This window comes from Nematolebias whitei, chromosome 19, assembly GCF_014905685.2.
Source record: "Nematolebias whitei isolate Nwh7 chromosome 19, NemWhi1, whole genome shotgun sequence".
In the NCBI taxonomy this organism is placed as follows: Eukaryota; Metazoa; Chordata; class Actinopteri; order Cyprinodontiformes; family Rivulidae; genus Nematolebias; species Nematolebias whitei.
The window spans coordinates 36,662,909-36,682,831 of NC_056516.1; the positions used below are offsets into that span (position 1 = coordinate 36,662,909).

Below are 19,923 nucleotides of genomic sequence, written 5' to 3' on the forward strand. Positions count from 1 at the left end.
TAGGTCAGTGAGGTTCTGTAGGTCAGTGAGGTTCTTTAGGTCATTGATGTTCTGTAGGTCAGTGATGTTCTTTAGGTCAGTGAGGTTCTGTAGGTCAGTGAGGTTCTTTAGGTCAGTGAGGTTCTTTAGGTCAGTGAGGTTCTTTAGGTCATTGATGTTCTGTAGGTCAGTGATGTTCTTTAGGTCAGTGAGGTTCTTTAGGTCAGTGAGGTTCTTTAGGTCAGTGAGGTTCTGTAGGTCAGTGAGGTTCTTTAGGTCAGTGAGGTTCTGTATGTCAGTGAGGTTCTTTAGGTCAGTGAGGTTCTGTAGGTCAGTGAGGTTCTGTAGGGCGATGCCAGCAGTTTTCCTGATCCTGACAATCTCCAAAGAGTTTGTTCCTGTTTTTTGCACGTCAAACGTCCAAACCAGCAGATGAAAGTTAAAAGTTAAGAGACTCAATAAAACATTCTCATACAAGTAGAATCAACATTTAAACCGCAGAGCTTCAGATAAAAATAAATTCTCTGGTGAGCCTTCTTATAAAGTGAGTTCACATGGGGTCAAAGGTCAGTTTGTCATCGAGAACAGTTCCCAGATATTTTTACTGATGCACCTCCTGTACAGCTTCACCATCAATGACCACATGTGGCAAACGTCCACACATATCATTTTTCTGCACAAGCTGCGCTGTCAGTGTAAAGAATCAGCAAACAAGTGTGTGCACGTGTAGATCGGATTTGAATCAGATTTTTGAGTGCATGCACAAATTAACATAATCTGACAGGAAAAAGATGAACGTGACTGTTTCCTTTTGCTCAGTATCCAATCAGATTTTAATTGTCTGCCAGTTCTTTTCTCTACAGTGACAAATGTAAATCCTGTGAGAGTTTAGTGTTTGCTGTCTGTCGGCTCCCAGCTGGTGACGGCGAGGATCATCCTCAGAGTTTGTATGAGGGAGCTGGTCGGGTCGAGGTGACGGCAGCTCCATGGCTTTTGCTGGATAATCCTGTGAGAGGAGAACTCACTCCTGACTTTTTAAAGTAGCTTTGACATCCATGCTGTTATCTGCTCAAGAGACAGGGACAAAAACAACTTAAAGAAACGGTGTATAAATCACAGCAACTCATATTGACTAAATCAGTCATGTGATTAAAAAAAACGCTTGTTTCGAGAGACTTGTTTTTCCTCACTCGCTCTCGAGCAAGACGGACACATATTTTCCCTCTTCTGTTTCCCTCCTGCTTTTTGCTCTCTGTCCTGTGTAGCAGAGTTTCTATTTACACATCTTCCCAATTGTAAATTACTGACATGGATCTGGTCAGCTGGACTTTCAATGCAATCTATAAAAAAAGCCGAAAAAGGGTAGAGTGCCCTCTCCAGATCGGGGAGGGGGTCCTGCCCCAAGTGGAGGAGTTCAAGTATCTCAGGGTCTTGTTCACGAATGAGGGAAAAATAAAGCGAGAGATCGATAGGCGGATAGGTGCAGCGTCTGCGGTGAAGCAGGCGCTGTACCGGTCTGTCGTGGAGAAGAGAGATCTGAGTTCAAAGGAGAAGCTCTCAATTTACCGGTTGATCTATGTTCCTACCCTCATCTATGGTCATGAGCTTTGGGTTGTGACCAAAAGAATGAGATCTTGGATACAAGCGGATGAAATTAGTTTTCTCTGCAGGGTGTCTGGGCTCTCCCTTAGAGATAGGGTGAGAAGCTCAGTCATCCGGGAGGGACTCAGAGTAGAGCCGCTGCTTCTCCACATCGAGAGGAGCCAGTTGAGGTGGCTCTGGCATCTGGTTAGGATGCCTCCTGGACGCCTACCTGGTGAGGTGTCCCAGACCCGTCCCACCGGGAGGAGACCCAGGACACGCTGGAGGGACTATGTTTCTTGGCTGGCCTTGGAACACCTTTGGATTCCCCTGGAGGAACTGGCGCAAGTGGCTGGGGAGAGGGAAGTCTGGGCCTCCCTACTTAAGCTGCTACCCCTGCGACCCGACCTCAAATAAACGGAAGAAGATGGATGGATGGATGGATGGATGGATGGATGGATGGATGGATGGATGGATGGATGGATGGATGGATGGATGGATGATTAAAAAAAATTCAACCAAGTGACAGGGTCCTGGAGAACCCTCATGCCCCGCAGAGACGCACGCGGCAGGGTACGTCATGGATAAGTTGATGTGCCTTTCTGTATTGTCTCAACAGGATGCTGAAGATTTATATTAATGGATTTATGATCGCAGCATTTCTGCTTTTTGGCACCGTCAGCTACCTATGTTATCGGCTATTAAAGAAGACGACGGCAGCAGTTTCAGCCGACCTTATCTGAAAGTTTGGTTCATGCTTCGAGCAGACTCGGCTGATTACGAGCTCAATCGTAAAATGGAATCACAGGCCACTTGCAGCTTCTGGGACTTGCCAGCATTTTGGGGACAACCTTGGAGGAAGCAAATAAGCACAGACCAATGGAATACCCACAAATCTGGCTATGTTGGATTAGAAGTACCAGCAGAACTCAAGGCTGACGAAAAACAGCAGAAAAAATCAACAACTGTGGCTTATCTGAATCTGACTCCCACATTTGGCCTTGAAGCAGGTCGCCTTATCAAATTTCTCCTGAGATATGTATAAACCAAGAAGGCTCTGTCTAGTGCAACCCCCCACCCCACCCCCGAGAACTTCTGCGAACGCTGTACCGGCTGACACCAACATCTTATCAGGACTATGGTGCTATCTGGAAGTGCTTCATGGACAAATCTCATCAGCTTGTCATCAAATGCATATGTAACGTGTCTATAAATGTGCTGCTGGTAGACAGAGTTTTTTCATCTCTTAAATTGTGTCTTGATAAGGACAAAGTGTGAAGAGATCATTTTTGTAATATCACTATTCTATCCTCATGGCCTTTTCCCCTTTTCTGTCTAAAATAACAAGAGGCTGCGCTCTTAGGAGCAGCAGCAACGTGCACTCCGCCCATCTTTCAGACGACTGTACGAACATAATCGCACCGTCAACAAAGTCCATGCTCAATAATCCAGGTATGCAATCCAACATTTTTCAGTCAGGTCATCTGGACAGTTTCTTTTTTTTGTGCTGAAACGTTTCGCCTTCAACCAGTTTGACAAGACTGTCAACAAGGAAGAGGGCTGGCAATGGAGGAGGGGGCATGACAAAGAGACCATCTTAGCACCAACATAACTGGTTTGTTCCACTTTGGAGTAAGCTGTTGGGGGAAGAATCAGTTTGTGTTGTGTGTTTCCTTGACTGATGAAGCCTTCTGGATCCAAGGCGAAATGTTTCAGCACAAAAAAAGAAACTGTCCAGATGACCTGACTGAAAAATGTTGGATAATCTCACTGTACTTTGGTACAATGATAATAAAGCTTATTTTGATTCTGTTGCAGAATATTCAGATGGAAACAAACTTAACTCTTCTTATCTGTAAAGCTCCTCAAGGTGGATTTTTTTTTAGGAGATTGAAAACAATAGAGTTTTAGTATTTTTCTCTTCTGTTTTATTTGAACAAGTATGAGTTATGTGCACTAAAGTACAGTTCAGTTTTGGCACATTGCAGTTTGTAGGTTTTAAATTTCACATTTTGTTTTCTTGCAGCCTGTTATTTCTGGTCAACATCAACAAACACAAAAAGCATGACGTGGTTTATTACCTGCTAAAATATGACATGGATCCCCTTCAAACCCAGAGTCCAGCAGGGCCTCGGTTTCTTCCGGCTCACAGTAACATCATAATGATTGATCCCTCTGCCGCGTCCAACAGAATCGATACTGTTTGTTTTCCGCTCACAGCTGCTCGGGCCCTCACAGGCCCCCGGCGCTGCGTTCAGGCCTCCAGTCAGGTTTCAGAAAGAAAAACAGAACGCCTCCTGGGGGTTGACTTTACCAGAACTGTGCAGAGCGGGCGCCCTCGCCATTTAACAGAAACTCTAAGAACTCTCAGCTGATCAGCAGGAAAAATCAGAGCATTGTGCTCTATAGATTGTCTGAAACCAGAGCGACAACTGTTCATCTTTACTGGTTTTATTTCAGTATTTGGGTGCAGCTACTGGTGAAACTTCACCTCACATCACTTTATTTTGTTTCGGAGTTTGTACCTTCAGAGGACAATAAAATCTAATTTGATGATCAGTGGCGGCTGGTGGAATTTCCACCGGGGAGGCTATTACTCCAAAATAGACATATACCATAAGCTCAAGACATTCCACAAACAGCACACATCCAGACTCATCGGTTCGCTCACTCGTGCTCACGTCTGCGCACTTTATTAACTCATTCCTTACCTGTATAAACACGGTAAATAAGGCACATTAATGATGACTGCTGTTAGAATTTTCCATGTCGCTTGAGGTGGTGGTCCACTCCAGCCCTCTCCTTTCTACACAGGACCCCGGCCGGCATCAACAAACCCAGTGCCGAATGCAGCGGGTCTCCCAACTATCTGCCTGATCAAAATTAGTACTGCGCCTCTTTTAAATGCGCTGCTGTCTGACAGCTAAATAATATTTCATACATAGTCTGGTTGTGAGTGTCACTGCACAATCCAGTCATTCTCAGTCAGGTCATCTGGACAGTTTCGTTTTTTTATAGAGACGTTTCGCCCTCTATCCGGAGGGCTTCATCAGTCTGAGGAGTTCCAGTAAACTGTTTCCCCACCAAACAGTAAACTTCTTAAGTGGACCAACCAGTTTGCTGGAGCTAAGATGGCTTCTGGGGGGCGTACTGTCCCCCGTTGACTCCTCCCAGACAGGCAGCCACAGCCAAAGTGGTAGGAGTTGACAGGGGACAGGACGGCCCCCAGAAACCATCTTAGCTCCAGCAAACTGGTTCGTCCACTTAAGAAGTTTACTGCTTGGTAGGGAAACTGTTTACTGGAACTTCTCAGACTAATGAAGCCCTCCGGATAGAGGGCGAAACGTCTCTATAAAAAACTAAACTGTCCAGATGACCTGACTGAGAATTATTGGATTTGATACCTGGATGACTGAGCATGAACTTTGTTGTCACTGCACAATCTGTTCAGGGACAAAAAATAAATAAATAAATCTGTATCAGGACGGCGGGACCGGAAGCACGATCCGTACAGGTGCGCTGGTACTCTGGGCGCTGGAGTGGTGCGCCCAGAATCTTACAATCTCTTGTAACACAGAGGAGCTAACTGCGCATGTACAACTTTTAACGTGAGTCTATGGGCTAAGATTCTTGTGACCCCTGAGTGGAAATACGTCATCAATCAGAGACAAAGTTTTTGAAAGGAACAACTCATCATTAACTATAAAATATTTATCTTACACAACAACAACAAAAAAATATATAATATACATATATTTTGAAATATTTTTATTTTATTATTACATTTTTATTTAATTTTTTTAAGTCTTCAGTGTAATATGGTGAGTGGTGTGAGTAGTGGGGCGGCGCCCTAACGCCCCCTACTGAGCAGCCGCCACTGCTCATGATCCTGCTTCCAAATCACAAACTTTAAACTTCTGTTAATTTTGTCCTCAGTTATGCCTGAGGATAAAACTATAATATTTTTAATTTAAGTACTTTCAAAACGTTATACTCTTTTTACAATTGTAGTTTTTACAAATGTAAAAGTACCATTACTGCTGGTGAAGAGTAAAAATACAAAATATTTTCATATAATTTGAGGTAACAGTAGCTGCAGTAAACGTTTCAGACAATAAAACAAAATTGAACTGTTTCTTACATTTGCTACTCCCTGTTTTCAACCGTTGCTTTGGTTTTTTTCTGACTTAATGAGCAAATTTCAAACCAGCTGCAGATATGATGAGCTTCTGGAAATCTCTGCCTCCTTCCTCCGTGCCGTTCATTTGATTTACCGCCTTGTCTGTGGACTCATGTTCCAAGAAATACGGGCCGCCATCAGGCTGAAACGAGCTGCAATCGTCCCGTTAATGGTGCACATGATCATCCGTCATCACGTTTAACTGCTGAGTGGAGGCTCGGAGGAGGAGGAGGCAGCAGGTGCAACTCCAGGACACATCAAGAGGAGTGGATTGTTGGATTCGTGTTTGAACTTTTCATTAAACTTGAAATCATGTGTCCAGAATGTATAAGGCAATAAAAACTAAAGGTTTCTTTTGATTTGGCTGATTTTGTTTGACTGCATAATCCCAGTTCCTTAACAGCAGAACAGGTCAGGATGATTAAAAAAAACATTTCAGCTAAAAGCTAAAACTAACCCTGAAGTTTGTGCAGAAAATAAATCATGTGATCTGTGCAGAGAAAAACAAATAAAAACAAACGAAATCTGTGATTTTTATCCTTTTTGTTGCCTCACCATGGTCAAAATTAAAATATATATATATATTATTTTGAACGCTGAGCTTCTATTTCCACCTCAACTAAACTTTTACTAAAAATCCTTAAAAAATCTGTTTTATAAACCAGAACGGTTTGATTTAACAGATATTAACACGTTGTCATTCTGATCAAAATGTCTGATTAAAAGCCAAGCATCATGCATTAATATTAATTCTATTAGAAGAAAGAAACAAAATTGTGTGCACAAGTTGCTATAGTTACGTATTTCTTTGATTTTTATCTGTTTTATAAGGTTCAAATATTGTTTGATGATGCAAAAATGTTTTATCTGTTTTGACAGAAAGAATGAATCAATAAACTCTGGGTCAAAAAGACAAGTTATTAAATATGCATTGCTGAATTCATCTATAATCAAAGTGTAATTTTGCAAAAAAAATTATTTGAATTGTGTAAAAACATTTTATGATTTGAAAAAAAGTGCTCATTAATCTCAGAAATGTAAACGTGCTTAATAACGTCAATTGTTTAAAAGTCGCTGTGTAACTTTTCGAACGCCACGTTCATGTTTGTGCAACAAGCAGCTGCTGAATGATTTATGAAAATAAAACGTGGAGCTGAGCTCGACAGCAACTTCTCATTTACCCCCTCACCTGGTTGACTGCCAGTTACCCCCTCTTCCTCTCTGCAGAGCTGATTAGAGGCTCGTTCCTGGAACAGAGGACGACACAAGGTCGGCACGTTCCTCGTCTGCCAGGAGAGCTCGTAGATTCGGTCTCTGCGGCCGAGGCCGAGGCTGCAGCTCGATGAAGACGGATGCTCTAATCCTGCAGGGGAGCGCTGGTTTGCAGGGCCGCTGTCTCACAGGACTTCATTTTATCAGATAATTACAAACGGATCAAGTCTCTTGTTAGAACCAGCTGCTGCATCTGGGCTCGGAAAAAGAAAAAATAAATATAAATATATATATATCACCTTTGTTTGAAACTAAACATCTGAGGAGTGTGGGAACAAATCTCCAGTTTATTTCAGGAAGTGATATCTTTACTCACCTCTTCCTGTTTGGATCATGGGGGTCACTGGTGCCCATATCCAGCTGTCACTGTGTGAGAGACAGGGGACACCTGGACAGGTCTCCAGTCCAGAGACAAATGAGACAAACAACCATTCACTCTCTCACTCACACTTTGGGACAATTTAGAGTTATCAATCAGTCTAACATGCATGTTTTTGGTCTGTGGGAGGAGTACGCAGAGAAAACACGCATGCACGGATACAACATGCAAACTCCACCCAGAAATCCCCTTGGCTGGAATTTGATCTGGCAACCTTCTCGTTGAGAGCCAACAGCTCTACCAACTGAGCCACCGTGCCGCCAGGAAATGATGTCACGTATGATTATATAATGTGACAAACCCAACCAATCACAGCAGAGGACTGTGACGTCTCATCCTGGATCATAAAATATAAATAAATGTTGATTTTACTGCTAAACTAATGAATGCATTTTTACTACTTATCTGTGTCTTGCACATTTTTAATCAGGATGTAAAGTTAACATTCTGTAACCACCATCTGCTTTTGGACATTTCTGGTGTAATGTTTGCAAAAAATGCTAAAACTTTAGTAAAATTAAATACAATGCAAAAACTAGTGTTAGTTTTCTACACCGTCTTACATACTAGATGTTTTTTTTTTGTTGCTACTTTTCCTTTTGATTGCCCTTTTGGTTGCCATTTTACTTTAACTTGTTAAAAAAAATGAAAATAAAAAAACTATTAAATTTGTACGCGTATTTATAATTGTCTCTTGTTTTCGTTGTTGTCCATTGCAGTGATCACTCTTAAAATCCAGGTCTCTCTAATAAATGAGTCCTCGAGGCTCAATGGGATTAACGTGTATAAATAAAGGTTGAATGAAAAAAAAAAAAAAAACGAGTGCCACAACATCAACACCTGGCAACCGAACAAAAGTCTCTCTGGGAATAAGGTTTGCTGTTTCTTTTAGGTTGTTATATCAAATTTAAATTAACATATTTATTTTTAAATTTATATATATTTTATGACTTCACAAATTAAACAACATTGTACACATAATTTAAATATGTATATAATTAAGCTTTTTCCCCTAAAAGTTAAAAAATAAAGTTATTTCATGTTTAAATATTTGACATTTTGATAAAACTGAAATTGCAAATTGTGTCAAAATGTTGTTTTTTTTTAACCAAACCATCAAGTTGATGTTTTATTTTATATTTTATCCCTTTAAATCTATAATAAAACTTATAATAAAAAGATGTTTAAACTAAAACACCTTCAGCAAAATAAGGTTCTGCTAAATCTTAGCTCCTGGAAATGTTTTTTAAAACTCTAATATATTATAAAGTTATAAAAAAAAAAAGTATACTGTTTCTGTGTTGCTTTAGTGCATTTTGTGGTTGTTTAAAAAAAAAAGGTAAAGATAAAGTTAAAAAAATGGACATAAATATAAATTTACCATATTTTTCAGATTATAAGGCGCATTAAGCGAAACAAATACGTCAAACTTTGTTCAGCTCGTTCACGGGAACCACGGAAAATCAGTTCGAGGTTAAGCACAAACAAATTTAATACGTAAGGCTCACCGTTGATTTTTAAGAAAAATTAAGGATTTTAAGTGCGCCAGTCTGAAAAATACGGTAAAATTAAATTAAATGTAGAGTCCCTGCAGATATTTGTTTAATTTTTATTCTCATCACCAGCATTGTGTTGGTTTTTAATCTCGTCCACTTCCCCTCTGACCTTCTCTGATCTGTGTCTTTTTGCTCCAGCTTTTATTTTATTTATTTTTTTTTTTATTTTGCATATTTTTACTCTAACAGGCTCGAGTGCACAAGACAAATCAGGCATCATAAACAGATTATAGAGATGTTTTTCCCTTAAAGTTGAGGAACTTGGGGCGCAGAGGGTGCTGCAGTACCCCAAGATGGATGCCGGAGAACGTGCACAAACAATTAAAGTTTTGTGGGATTAAAAAAAATAATAATAATTCATTAATGCTGCAAACGTTTAAACTCTAGTTTTGGTTTCATGTTTATGAGTTTTGTACATTTTAAAAATAAACCAGCACTGGAATAACTGTTTGCAAACTTATAAAAGTGTAAAAAGGTGAGCAGATTAATAGAACAAGATTTCAATTTTATAAATATCAAAATATACAGCTAATTTTTTAAAAATGTCCACATTCAGATAAAACAACGCGCACGGCAGGGTGTGCATGAGGTCAAATAAATCCCCATAAACACCTCACTTTGTCAAATCGCTTTGCTTTCTTTCATCTTTTAACTATTTTATGTAAATAAGATCATTTCCCACAAAATCACAATGTATTTAAAGTGTGTCAAGTATTTTTAAACTCTTGTTTGTCAAGTCAGCGCCTGCACTCAGTTTATCTCTCGGCTGCTGGAGTTTAAATCTAATTGTAACTGCACAGGTTTAAAACAATAAAACAACTAAACCGAACATGCTCTTTAGAAAAAGGTCTGAAATAAAATTTAAATAAAAATTTAAAATGTGTTTTTGTTGTTCTGTTGTGCTGCTGGTCAGCGTGGACATGTTTGGATTTTAAAAAACTTTTTCCAACTCTTTTTACTTAAACGTGGTTTTATTTGTATTAAATGTTCAAATGCACTTAAAAGAAAACTTTATATTGCGTAAGAAGTAAAAACAAAATCATAAGTTTTGAGAGTGGACGTGTTTCTTCTGTGAACGTCGCTCAAGAACAGAGAACAGTTTCTTCCTGCAGAACTCGAACACTGAAAGAGGCAAACTTTTTAAAGTGCATAAAGTTTGATCTGAGTAAAAATCCAGATGAAAACAGGAAGTGAGACAGCAGCTTTTATTCTGAAGGAGGCCCAACTCCTCCTGAATTTACCGCCATGTTTGCTGCAGAGACACAAACATTAGTCAGGAGTGAGCGAGACCTGAATTATTAACCGGCTGTCTAACCTCTGACGTTGTCATAGCAACAAGGTCTCCCCCCCCCCCCCATACACACACACCTTTATATTTCCTTAGATTAAACACGGCAGTGGTAGATTATGCTGCTTATCAGTTCAGCTGGAATGCATCCGTGATCTAAAACAAAGACTTTATCAAGCTGAATGTTGAACAGACTCCACGTCTGAACACGGTTACGCCACAACACGCGTGTTCTCACACAAAGCTGGCATGTTGTTGGATGTAGGATGGTTTGTCAAGACCTATTCAAGCAGAGGAAGACAAAGTGTTGCCCCATTTGTTGCCCCCGTCAGAGTTTGAGATCCTGACGCTGTGAGGACTGTACGAGACGTTTGGACATCCTATTTATCAACTTTAACTTTTGTTTATTTCTCCAGATGTTGATCTGAAGAACTGCATCAGTGAACTAACTGAACGTCATCCCTTTCTCGTACTGTGAGCTGCACGCTGACATCTTTGTTTAAAGCTTTGTCTCATACTGTTGGCATCAGTCCTGTTTGACTGTTAGCAAAATATTTTTCATTGAAATATAGGATCTACGCACTCCATGGGTTTTAGTGAAACTCTCAGAAAATAATCACTTTTTGCTGAATATCTACAAATCTAACTTTGGGAGTCGATCAAATCCAAAATGAACGTTAGCAAACACAAAAGAGAGCATAACTTTTATTATAACCACTTCTAGATATTCAAACTAACTGCTGCATGTTTCTGCATCATGGCAACCTCATTAAACCATCAATCTTATTAATCATTGATTACATTTATTTATTTTTATTTATTAAACCATCAACCTCATTAATTTTTGTTAATAAAAAAAAATCAGGTCTCTCTTGTAAATGAGTCCCCGAGGCTCAATGGGATTAACCTGTATAAATAAAGGTTGAATGAATTAAGCAGCTGCTCAGGAACTACTTTTCCTGGCGGAGGAATGTTTCCAGCAGGTGAGTCGTTGCGTCACATTTCGTAGAATCAAAACCAACATGAAACTTCAAGTGAACATGGCTGTTTTTGTATATTTTCCCAGGAGGATGAGTACATTTTTATTGAGACGTTAGTTTGACAGAAGCTCGCGCGACCTGGAGGTCGGGATGTAAAGGGGGCGTGGCTCCAGCGGCTCACAGCTGGAATAAAACGACGCGTGCGTCTCTTTCTGACGCTCCTCAGCATCTTCAGGTGGACAGAAACACTTTGCTCAAACCGTCCAGGTGAATGTTTTTACTGTTTATTATTTAACTTAGACAAGAAGAAAGATTTTATTTAAAAATTTTTGAGTCGCAGCTGCGAGGAAACTTTTACAAAGTGATGATTTTTTTTGTTTTCTGTGAGCTTCTCTTTTATTTTCTAATGATAAGAGGCAACAGGAAGCTCAAAGTGCATTTAACCATTTCCTTGCTATTGTTTAAAATCCCATAAACATGAGTCAAATGATGTGTAAATATATGTTTTACTTTTTTCTTGCTTTTAATGAAGACCAGACAAAATGGTGAAGATTGGAATCAACGGGTGAGTTGTTTATTTTTGCTCTTGTGTCAGAAAGGTTTTTAACCTGGCATTAATTTATTTTATAATGCTAAATATCTCACATGCAGTAACCTCCATCGCTTTCATGTTTTCATCGTGTGGCTGCGAAGATGCTGACACAAGAAGACTATTAAAAACAGTTTGATTAAAAATATATAGAGAACAGGTGAGGGGAAACAATCTATTCCTAAATGCAGTTTCGGACTCAAGCTTATAATCTTGTTTTACACAAACATCGACGATGTCAGCGTGCACGACTCCATCCTGCGTGAAAAATAATTCTGTCTGGATGATTCGTCTGCAAATTCAAACAGCAAGAGGAACTATACAGCCGTATTTTCAGAAAACATTTAGAGTAATAAAAACAACGAGCAGCAAAACACTACTTTTAGAAAGAAACAAAAAAATCTAAAAACAAAAAAAAACACTAAAACAATAGCTAATAGCAGCAAAAGGTTAGCAAAAAGCTAGAAAGGCAAAAGCAGCAAAACACTAGGTAAAAATTAAAGCAGCAAAACACTCACTAAGTGTAGCTAAACAAAAGCTAAAAGGCTTACTAAAAGTAAAATGTAAGAAAAAGCTAACTAAAAGCTAAAAGTAGCAAAATGTTACCTAAAAGTCTGACAAAGGCAAACAAATAGCTAAATGTAGCAGAAGTCTAGCTAAAAGCAGCAAAACATCAGCTAAAAACTAGAAGAAACAAAGTGAAAAATAGCTAAAGTTTAGCTAAAAGCTCAAACCAGCAAAGGAAGACAAACTGAGCTGAAGCAGATTTAAAGGAAACGGTGTTTTTTAAGGAATTAGAGTTCTCATTGTGTTTGTTTGTGGGACATATTTTATTTATTTATTATTTATTTGTTTTCTTCTTTCGGCTGCTCCCTGCGTTACGGGTAGAGTTGCATTCAGGCCCAAATTATTCGACCCGGCCCGGCCCCAGCCTGCAGCCATCATTTCCGAACCCCACCCGACTCGATGGACTAACAGTAATTACAGGTCCGAACTCGAAAAAAACAAAACAATATTTTTAATTAAGCTTTGACTGCTTATACTTTGTAGTTATTAACGGTCAGCAGATGCGCACGGCTGCATGAAAGGGGCAGAAGATCAGAGCTGAGGGGGTGTTTGTCCTTTCATGGCCATCGAAACACATTAAATCCCTGCTGCATTCTGCATTATTCAAACATGGACCCTGCTTTGACATGTCGGACATTTTGGGATCTCACCTGTTTGGGTCGTCGGCCGTGCGCGTCCGCAGAGTGCAGCGGCTGAATGAAGGGTCATTAGGGCTTGATGGATCGCTGCCAGACAGTATAGTCCCATCTGAAGCTTAACTGAACTTTTTTTTGCCTCTTTCAAGGCCGGTCAGCTCGCGGTGAAATGGCCACGCGTGGCTGGTAAATGTATGGCAAACCATGTTGCCATATAATTGAATTGTCAGCCGGGCGTTTCCGCTGACACAATCAAAAGCCCGATACGACCCGGCCCACCCATTAAGCACATTATTATGGCCCGGCCCTAATCCAGGTCGGGCCGGACCGGGCTCTGGGTTCAGGTTAGAAATGACAGCTCTAGTTAGGGGTCACCACAGCGAACTAAGTTGTATAAAGACTTGGCAATTATTTTTATGCCGGATGTCATTCCTGACACAACCATGGGCCACCGAGCTACCACAGCCCTCTGTGTGGAGCAGAGAGCTGCTATCTAGGGCGCTTGGAGGAGCAGATGGTGGGGGTTAAGGACCTTGCTCAAGGGCACATGAGGGTGGGATCAGGTGTGGGTGCTTCACCTTTTCCACCTACATTTTTGGTGTTATCTGTACCGGGAGTTGAACTGGCAATCTTCCGATCACAGGCCCACATTCTGTAACCTCTGCACTACCCACTCCCCCGTGGGGAATATTTATTATAGTTAAATATTGAGCAAACTGTTAAAGTTACAATAACCAAACTTGAGAATGAGCCGAACTTCTAGAAAAGCTCAAAGTTTGCAGAAGAAGTTCAGATGAATTGGGAATATAAAAAACTGAAACCCAGTTGTTGCGACTCATCCAGAATTGAAATTCTAAGATTCAGTTGAGCGTAATTTAAATATGTTTATTTGTAGTTTGAGGTTCTGAGCGGGGCCTGTCTATTCTCTGGGTATTTTCAGTTCTCTTGGTGTTGGTGTCTCCTCCCTTCACACCTTTCACCTCCACTGTCGGTGTCACTGTTTCCACGTTCCTTTAGTTTCTCCGTCTCGTTTAAGTTTACCTCCAGTCTTTCTGAGGTCCAGACTGTGCGCCCTGCGGACTTGGAGACTTGGAGGACGTCGTGAAGCAGCAGCTGCTGGGAGATTGAGTTTGTTCGACTTGAACCGGAGCCAACGCCAGCAGCGCCTCTCAGAAACAAAGGATGGGCTCCGGTCCATTTTGGCCTGCTGGCTTCCCAAAACTCACCAAAGGGAACCAGAGCTGTCACTTCTCCCCAGGCAGACCGTCACCATTCATCACAAAGTGTTCAGCCTCTTTCTTTACTGTTTAAAACTTCAGACAGTAAAGTTAAAATGTTTAAGTCAAAGTGTGTGAGGAACGGTCAAACAAATAATTAAAATCCCACGAGGCGCTTTAATCTCTTCTGAAGAATAAAAAAACTAACATGAGAAAACAGAAGATAAAAGATTCGTTATTCACTTCCTTTAGAATCATGAAATATGACTGAAATCTGGAAATACGTTTTATTTTTTATTATATATCATCCTCAGGTTCGACTTTAATTTAATTCACATCCTGCACCTCTTGTACTTTTAAACATAAAAACAAACATTGTGATTTTATGCTTTAATTCTTTTCTCACACTTTAATTAACCCCCTCTGAGAATCAGACCCACTCCACTTTCAGGTTTATAAATATATATTTGGTATAAACAGGTTTATGAGGTCCAATATTATCCTCAAAGGTTGGTTTGCCTTTAATGGCTGCTTGTCTGGTGAGATGTTTTAGATTTAGTTTAGGAGTTAGTGCCACCTGCTGGGTAATAAAATAAGAAAAATGTGTGTGGCCTGTTTAAAGATGCTTTAAAATGCCTAAATATCATTAAAATTATTAATTTGGCTTCGCTGCTGACACTTCAGAGTCACAGTGAAGTCTTTCAAGTTTAAATAATGTCTTCTTGTGTCACATAATTCAAAAGGGAATTGTATAAATATCATAAAAAGAAAGCTGCATCATGCCAGATTTAGCCACAATCTGTAATTTTTACATGATGGTGTCCCTTCACATGTGCACAAGCTTAGGTTAACTAAGATTGTGCACATGCCAATCCAGGACTGATCCAAGTTCAAGTTGGAGTCAGTCTCCCCACCATCACAAACATCTACACCTCCAGATGCAGGAAGAGGGCCACCTGCATCATGAAGGACCCCACTCACCCAGCACACTTTTTACCCCACTCCCCTGAGGAAGGAGGTTAAGGAGCATTAAGTGTAGAACCACTAGACTGAGGAACAGCTTCTACCCTGACTGAAAATTGTTGGACTGTATACCTGGATTATTGAGCATGGACTTTGTTGGTTTTGAACCAGTTTGACATGACAGTCGACGAGGAAGAGGGCCGGCAACAGGGGAGGGGGCGTGCCAAAGACACCATCTTAGCACCAACATAACTGGTTTGTTCCACTTTGGAGTAAGCTGTTGGGGGAGGAATCAGTTTTGTGTTGTGTGTTTCCTTGACTGATGAAGCCTTCTGGATGGAAGGTGAAACGTTTCAGCAAAAAAAGAAACTGTCCAGATGACCTGACTGAAAATTGTTGGATTTTTCTAAGTTCATATCTTAGATCTTATTACTGATTTTCTTTTAAATTATATATTTTTGTTGGATGTAACTGGGACCCTATGTACACAATTTCGTTCCACCACATGTACCACATGGTGGAATGATAAATAAAGAACCTTGAATCCATGAAGTTCAAGAATCTTTATTATCCTCAAGGGCCAATTTGTTTCACAGTCAGCAGTCACACAAAACATCCATACTAGAACAACAAAAAAGGTTAAATCATCCCCATCCAGAGGACTTCACCAGTCTGAGGCCTGCCAACCAGATCTGTCCCATAAGTAGCCTTCATTGCTGTGCTTGATTTGGAATCTCAGAAGCAGGTTTTGCAACATGTGCAAACAGAACGCACCCATCCAAAACCATTAACTATCCTTAACAGCAATCAAGTGTTTTAGGCCAGGTGGCCAACTTGCTATGTTTGTTATCTACCTGGATGATGGAGCTTACAAAACTTTCATCCACACTAGACTATTGAGACATCAAAATAACAAAAATCATAACAGTTTGTTGCGAAGCCTGATCGCTACAGAGATAAATGAGTGTTTCAGTCTGTTCGTTCTACATCTGGGCAGCAGATAACTGCATCCAGATGGAAGCAACCTGAACTCACCATGGAGTGGTGATCAGGATCTGCCAGAATCAGCCTGGCCTTGTTCACTGACCTCACCTTGTGTAGGTCAGTGAGGTTCTTTAGGTCAGTGAGGTTCTGCAGGGCTGTACCAGCAGTTTTGCTGCACATCCTGACAATCCCTGAGAGTTTGTTCCTGTTTTTGCACATCAAAAGTCCAAAGATCCATCGGATGTTCTGCTCATAGACAGATCTCTCTGTCTGCATTTCAGATTTGGACGCATTGGCCGTCTGGTGACCCGTGCTGCTGTCAGTGGAGGCAAAGTGGAGGTCGTGGCCATCAATGACCCCTTCATCAGTCTGGACTACATGGTGAGCAGCGTGGCTGACGTTTCAGGAAAATCTGCGTCTTTTCATTAAATCGATAATGGAGACGTTGACATCATGTCCTTCTCAAATCAGCAACATCTCTGTGGCTTTTTAGACGATGACGACAGAGATTAGGTTGATTTGAGGGTAAAACGTCACAGATAGAAATTATTTCGAAAAGGGAGGTCTTTAAAACTTAAACTTGTGTCTCAGGCCTACATGTTCAAGTACGACTCCACTCACGGCGCTTGGAAGCACGAAGACGTGAAGACACAAGGTGGCAAGCTGGTCATCGGCAACATGCGCATCATGGTCTTCCACGAGTACGCCTCTGTCGCATTTCAAAGGTTAAATCCTCTTCCTGGTTAGGATTCTGAGTCTTTTGTGTAAAACCTGCAGGCGGGACCCGGCCAGCATCAAGTGGAGCGACGCTGGTGTGGATTATGTTGTGGAGTCCACTGGTGTGTTCACCACCGTCGAGAAGGCTTCAGTGAGTTCATTCGGGGGGCTTGAACAGTTTTACTCTTGGAAATGGGGTTAGGGTTTTCTTCACGTCAAGCCTCTTTGCTTTGTCACCCCTCCCATTAGGCTCACCTGAAGGGGGGCGCAAAGAGGGTGGTGATCTCTGCTCCCAGTGCCGACGCTCCCATGTTCGTCATGGGCGTCAACCACGACAAGTACAACAAGTCCATGAAGATCGTCAGGTGGGTTTCTGCTGGTCCTGGATCTGCAGAAGGAGCTTCACAGCTTTCTCACCTGATGAAGAGGAGAATCAGAAGATGCTTTGCATCACTAATAAATAATAATATATTTCCATCATCCTAGCAATGCTTCCTGTACAACCAACTGCCTGGCTCCCCTCGCCAAGGTCATCAACGACAACTTTGGTATCATCGAGGGCCTCATGGTAAAAAAGCTGCCAACTAATTACAACGGCACCTTCGGTTGCTCTCCACTGCAAAACGGGCAAACCGTGATGTTTTACTGTAAAACTGGATCGTTTTGACTGATTAAATCAATGTCCTGACGTTTTACCGTTCCTTCCAGAGCACGGTCCACTCCGTCACGGCTACGCAGAAGACCGTTGACGGCCCCTCGGGTAAGATGTGGAGAGATGGACGAGGAGCCTCCCAGAACATCATCCCGGCCTCCACCGGCGCTGCCAAGGCTGTGGGTAAAGTCATCCCTGAGCTGAACGGGTACGGCTTTATTCCTCCAGATTTAAGTTCACACAAAATAAAAAACACCCAAATCTGCTCAACTGGGGAATCTGTTGCTCAAACACTTCCTAGAAAACTTTGTGCCAAACTGGACACTTGTTTTATTAACAGGAAGTTGACTGGGATGGCTTTCCGGGTCCCAACCCCCAACGTTTCGGTCGTTGACCTGACTGTCCGCCTGGAGAAGCCTGTGAGTGTTTGATCACATGACCTAAACTTCCTCAATCAAACCATGTATTCTTTAAAGCCTGATCCTAAATTTGACATCAAAATGCAAATAAATCTATTTCGTTTAATTGTTTTCCAGTCATTTGGAACAATTTAAAAATAGGGTTATTATTTTAAAAGTCCAGAGTCAACATTTTAAATTGGAGCCTTTTGTTGTTACTTTTTTACAGGCGAAGTACGACGACATCAAGAAGGCTGTGAAGGCCGCCGCTGAGGGTCGACTGAAAGGAATTCTGGGATACACGGAGGATCAGGTGAGATCGAGTGTTGTTTTGCAGCAGCACATCTTCTAAATGTTCTTGTTTGACAAATTTCAGGTCATCAAGATGGTTTCTTTTTTTGAGACGTTTCGTCCTTCATCCAAAGGACTTCATCAGTCCGAGGAGCCGCAACAAACTCAGTCCCACAAGCAGCGCACTCACATAGTAGTCCAAACAAGTTGCTTGTGATAAGATGGTTTCTGGGGCCCGCCCTCTCCCCTGTCGACTCCTCTGAGGCAGCCAAAGCCAGAGTGGTTCAAAACATCAAAGCTCACGCTCACTAATCCAGACTGATGAAGTCCTTTGGATGAAGGACAAAACGTCTCAACAACAAAACAAAAAAAAAAAAAAAAGGTCCAGATGAACTTTTCGAGGTTTCTATTAATTTTCTGTAGTTCATGCAGTCACTTCTGTAGTTTTCATCTCCAGCTGTTGTCCTGGCTGTAAATGTGTCTTTCCGCTCAGGTTGTGTCGACGGACTTTAACGGCGACCGTCACTCCTCCATCTTTGATGCCGGCGCTGGCATTGCCCTGAACGACCACTTTGTCAAACTGGTTTCATGGTAATTCGTTTTGTTGAGGTCAACTGCAGATTATACAGAGTCAGATTGTTTTTATTAAAAGTGCAACGTTTACGGGTCTTTTTCCACGTGTTGTTTTCTTCATCTTGATCTGACGGATGTCGTTCCAACTTTGTTTGGCAGGTATGACAACGAGTTTGGCTACAGCCACCGTGTGTGTGACCTGGTGCTGCACATGTTCTCCAGAGAGTAAAGCAGGGACTTGCAGACGTCCTTCAGTGTGTCACTGGAGGCCGTGACCTCTGACCTCGGCTCAAACCGAAGATAGATTTGTTGCACTTGACTTCCTTTTCACCTGGCACAAGAGTTTTTGTGTGAACAATGTTTAATAAAAGCACTTGGGAAGGAGGGTGCAGTGTTGACTTTTTAATCTCTAGATCATTTAACGTTAACATTAAGAACTCAAGTGGGAAAAATCAGAGTCTTTGTTTTTGACGTGGCAGCAAAAGTTGCAAAACCTTCAAACTACAAAATGAAATCAAATAATTGCACGAAGCTTTGAGCTCAAGGGTCAGAATCATATTAGTTCATGTTTTTAGTTTGTAATATTGTTTTTCTATTACACCAACCAGCGTACGTCTGCCAAACCAGTGACGGGTGAAAACGTTTGCCTCGCAGCATCGATGAGGATGAGGATGATGATGATGGAGAAACGCATCATAAGTTTGTGACCACCTAAACAAAATGAGTGAACAGAAATTATTTTCTTTAGTAACTTAAATCTGAATCATTTCTAACGCCGATGTAAACAAATCTAGCAGGAGTTGTACAAGTTTGAAGTGGAAAACAAGTTAAAACGATGTCCTGGTGCTCCATAATCCAAGTCCGGTCGTCTGGACGGATTCTTCTGTTGAAGAAGACGGTGGGAGTCTTTTGGATAAAACATGAAACGTTTCAACAAAGAAGAAGAAGCTGACACAACCTTAGTTTAAGTGATCAACTTGGTCTGAACGCTGAGGATTGTACACACTGTTCATCACTGTTCATCACTGTTCATCACTGTTCATCGCTGTTCATCACTGTTCATCACTGTTCATCACTGTTCATCACTGTTCATCACTGTTCATCACTGTTCATCACTGTTCA

General features: G+C 41.2%; 2 protein-coding genes across 2 annotated transcripts in view; both read left to right on the forward strand.

Annotated features, from left to right (window-relative positions):
- eno2 (enolase 2) overlaps positions 1 to 19,923 on the forward strand; it is a gene marked incomplete at its 5' end in the record, with an annotated part of 167,193 nt that overhangs the window by 7,028 nt on the left and 140,242 nt on the right.
- Positions 11,439 to 19,185, forward strand: LOC119425393 (glyceraldehyde-3-phosphate dehydrogenase). The gene is made up of 12 exons (XM_037692921.1): positions 11,439 to 11,482; positions 11,748 to 11,780; positions 16,452 to 16,551; positions 16,762 to 16,871; positions 16,948 to 17,038; positions 17,137 to 17,252; positions 17,374 to 17,455; positions 17,596 to 17,747; positions 17,880 to 17,958; positions 18,167 to 18,250; positions 18,722 to 18,819; positions 18,961 to 19,185. Exons 2-12 carry the CDS (start codon positions 11,758 to 11,760, stop codon positions 19,028 to 19,030), a joined length of 1,005 nt encoding a protein of 334 aa, XP_037548849.1. The 5' UTR covers positions 11,439 to 11,482; positions 11,748 to 11,757; the 3' UTR covers positions 19,031 to 19,185.

What these genes read in the sequence shown, in the direction of transcription:
- LOC119425393 (XM_037692921.1), top strand. Translation starts at nt 11,758, where the DNA reads ATGGTGAAGATTGGAATCAACGG. An exon ending in GTATCATCGAGGGCCTCATG is followed by an intron (nt 17,456 to 17,595) that starts GTAAAAAAGCTG and finishes CGTTCCTTCCAG; the next exon opens with AGCACGGTCCACTCCGTCAC. An exon ending in GTCATCCCTGAGCTGAACGG is followed by an intron (nt 17,748 to 17,879) that starts GTACGGCTTTAT and finishes TTTTATTAACAG; the next exon opens with GAAGTTGACTGGGATGGCTT.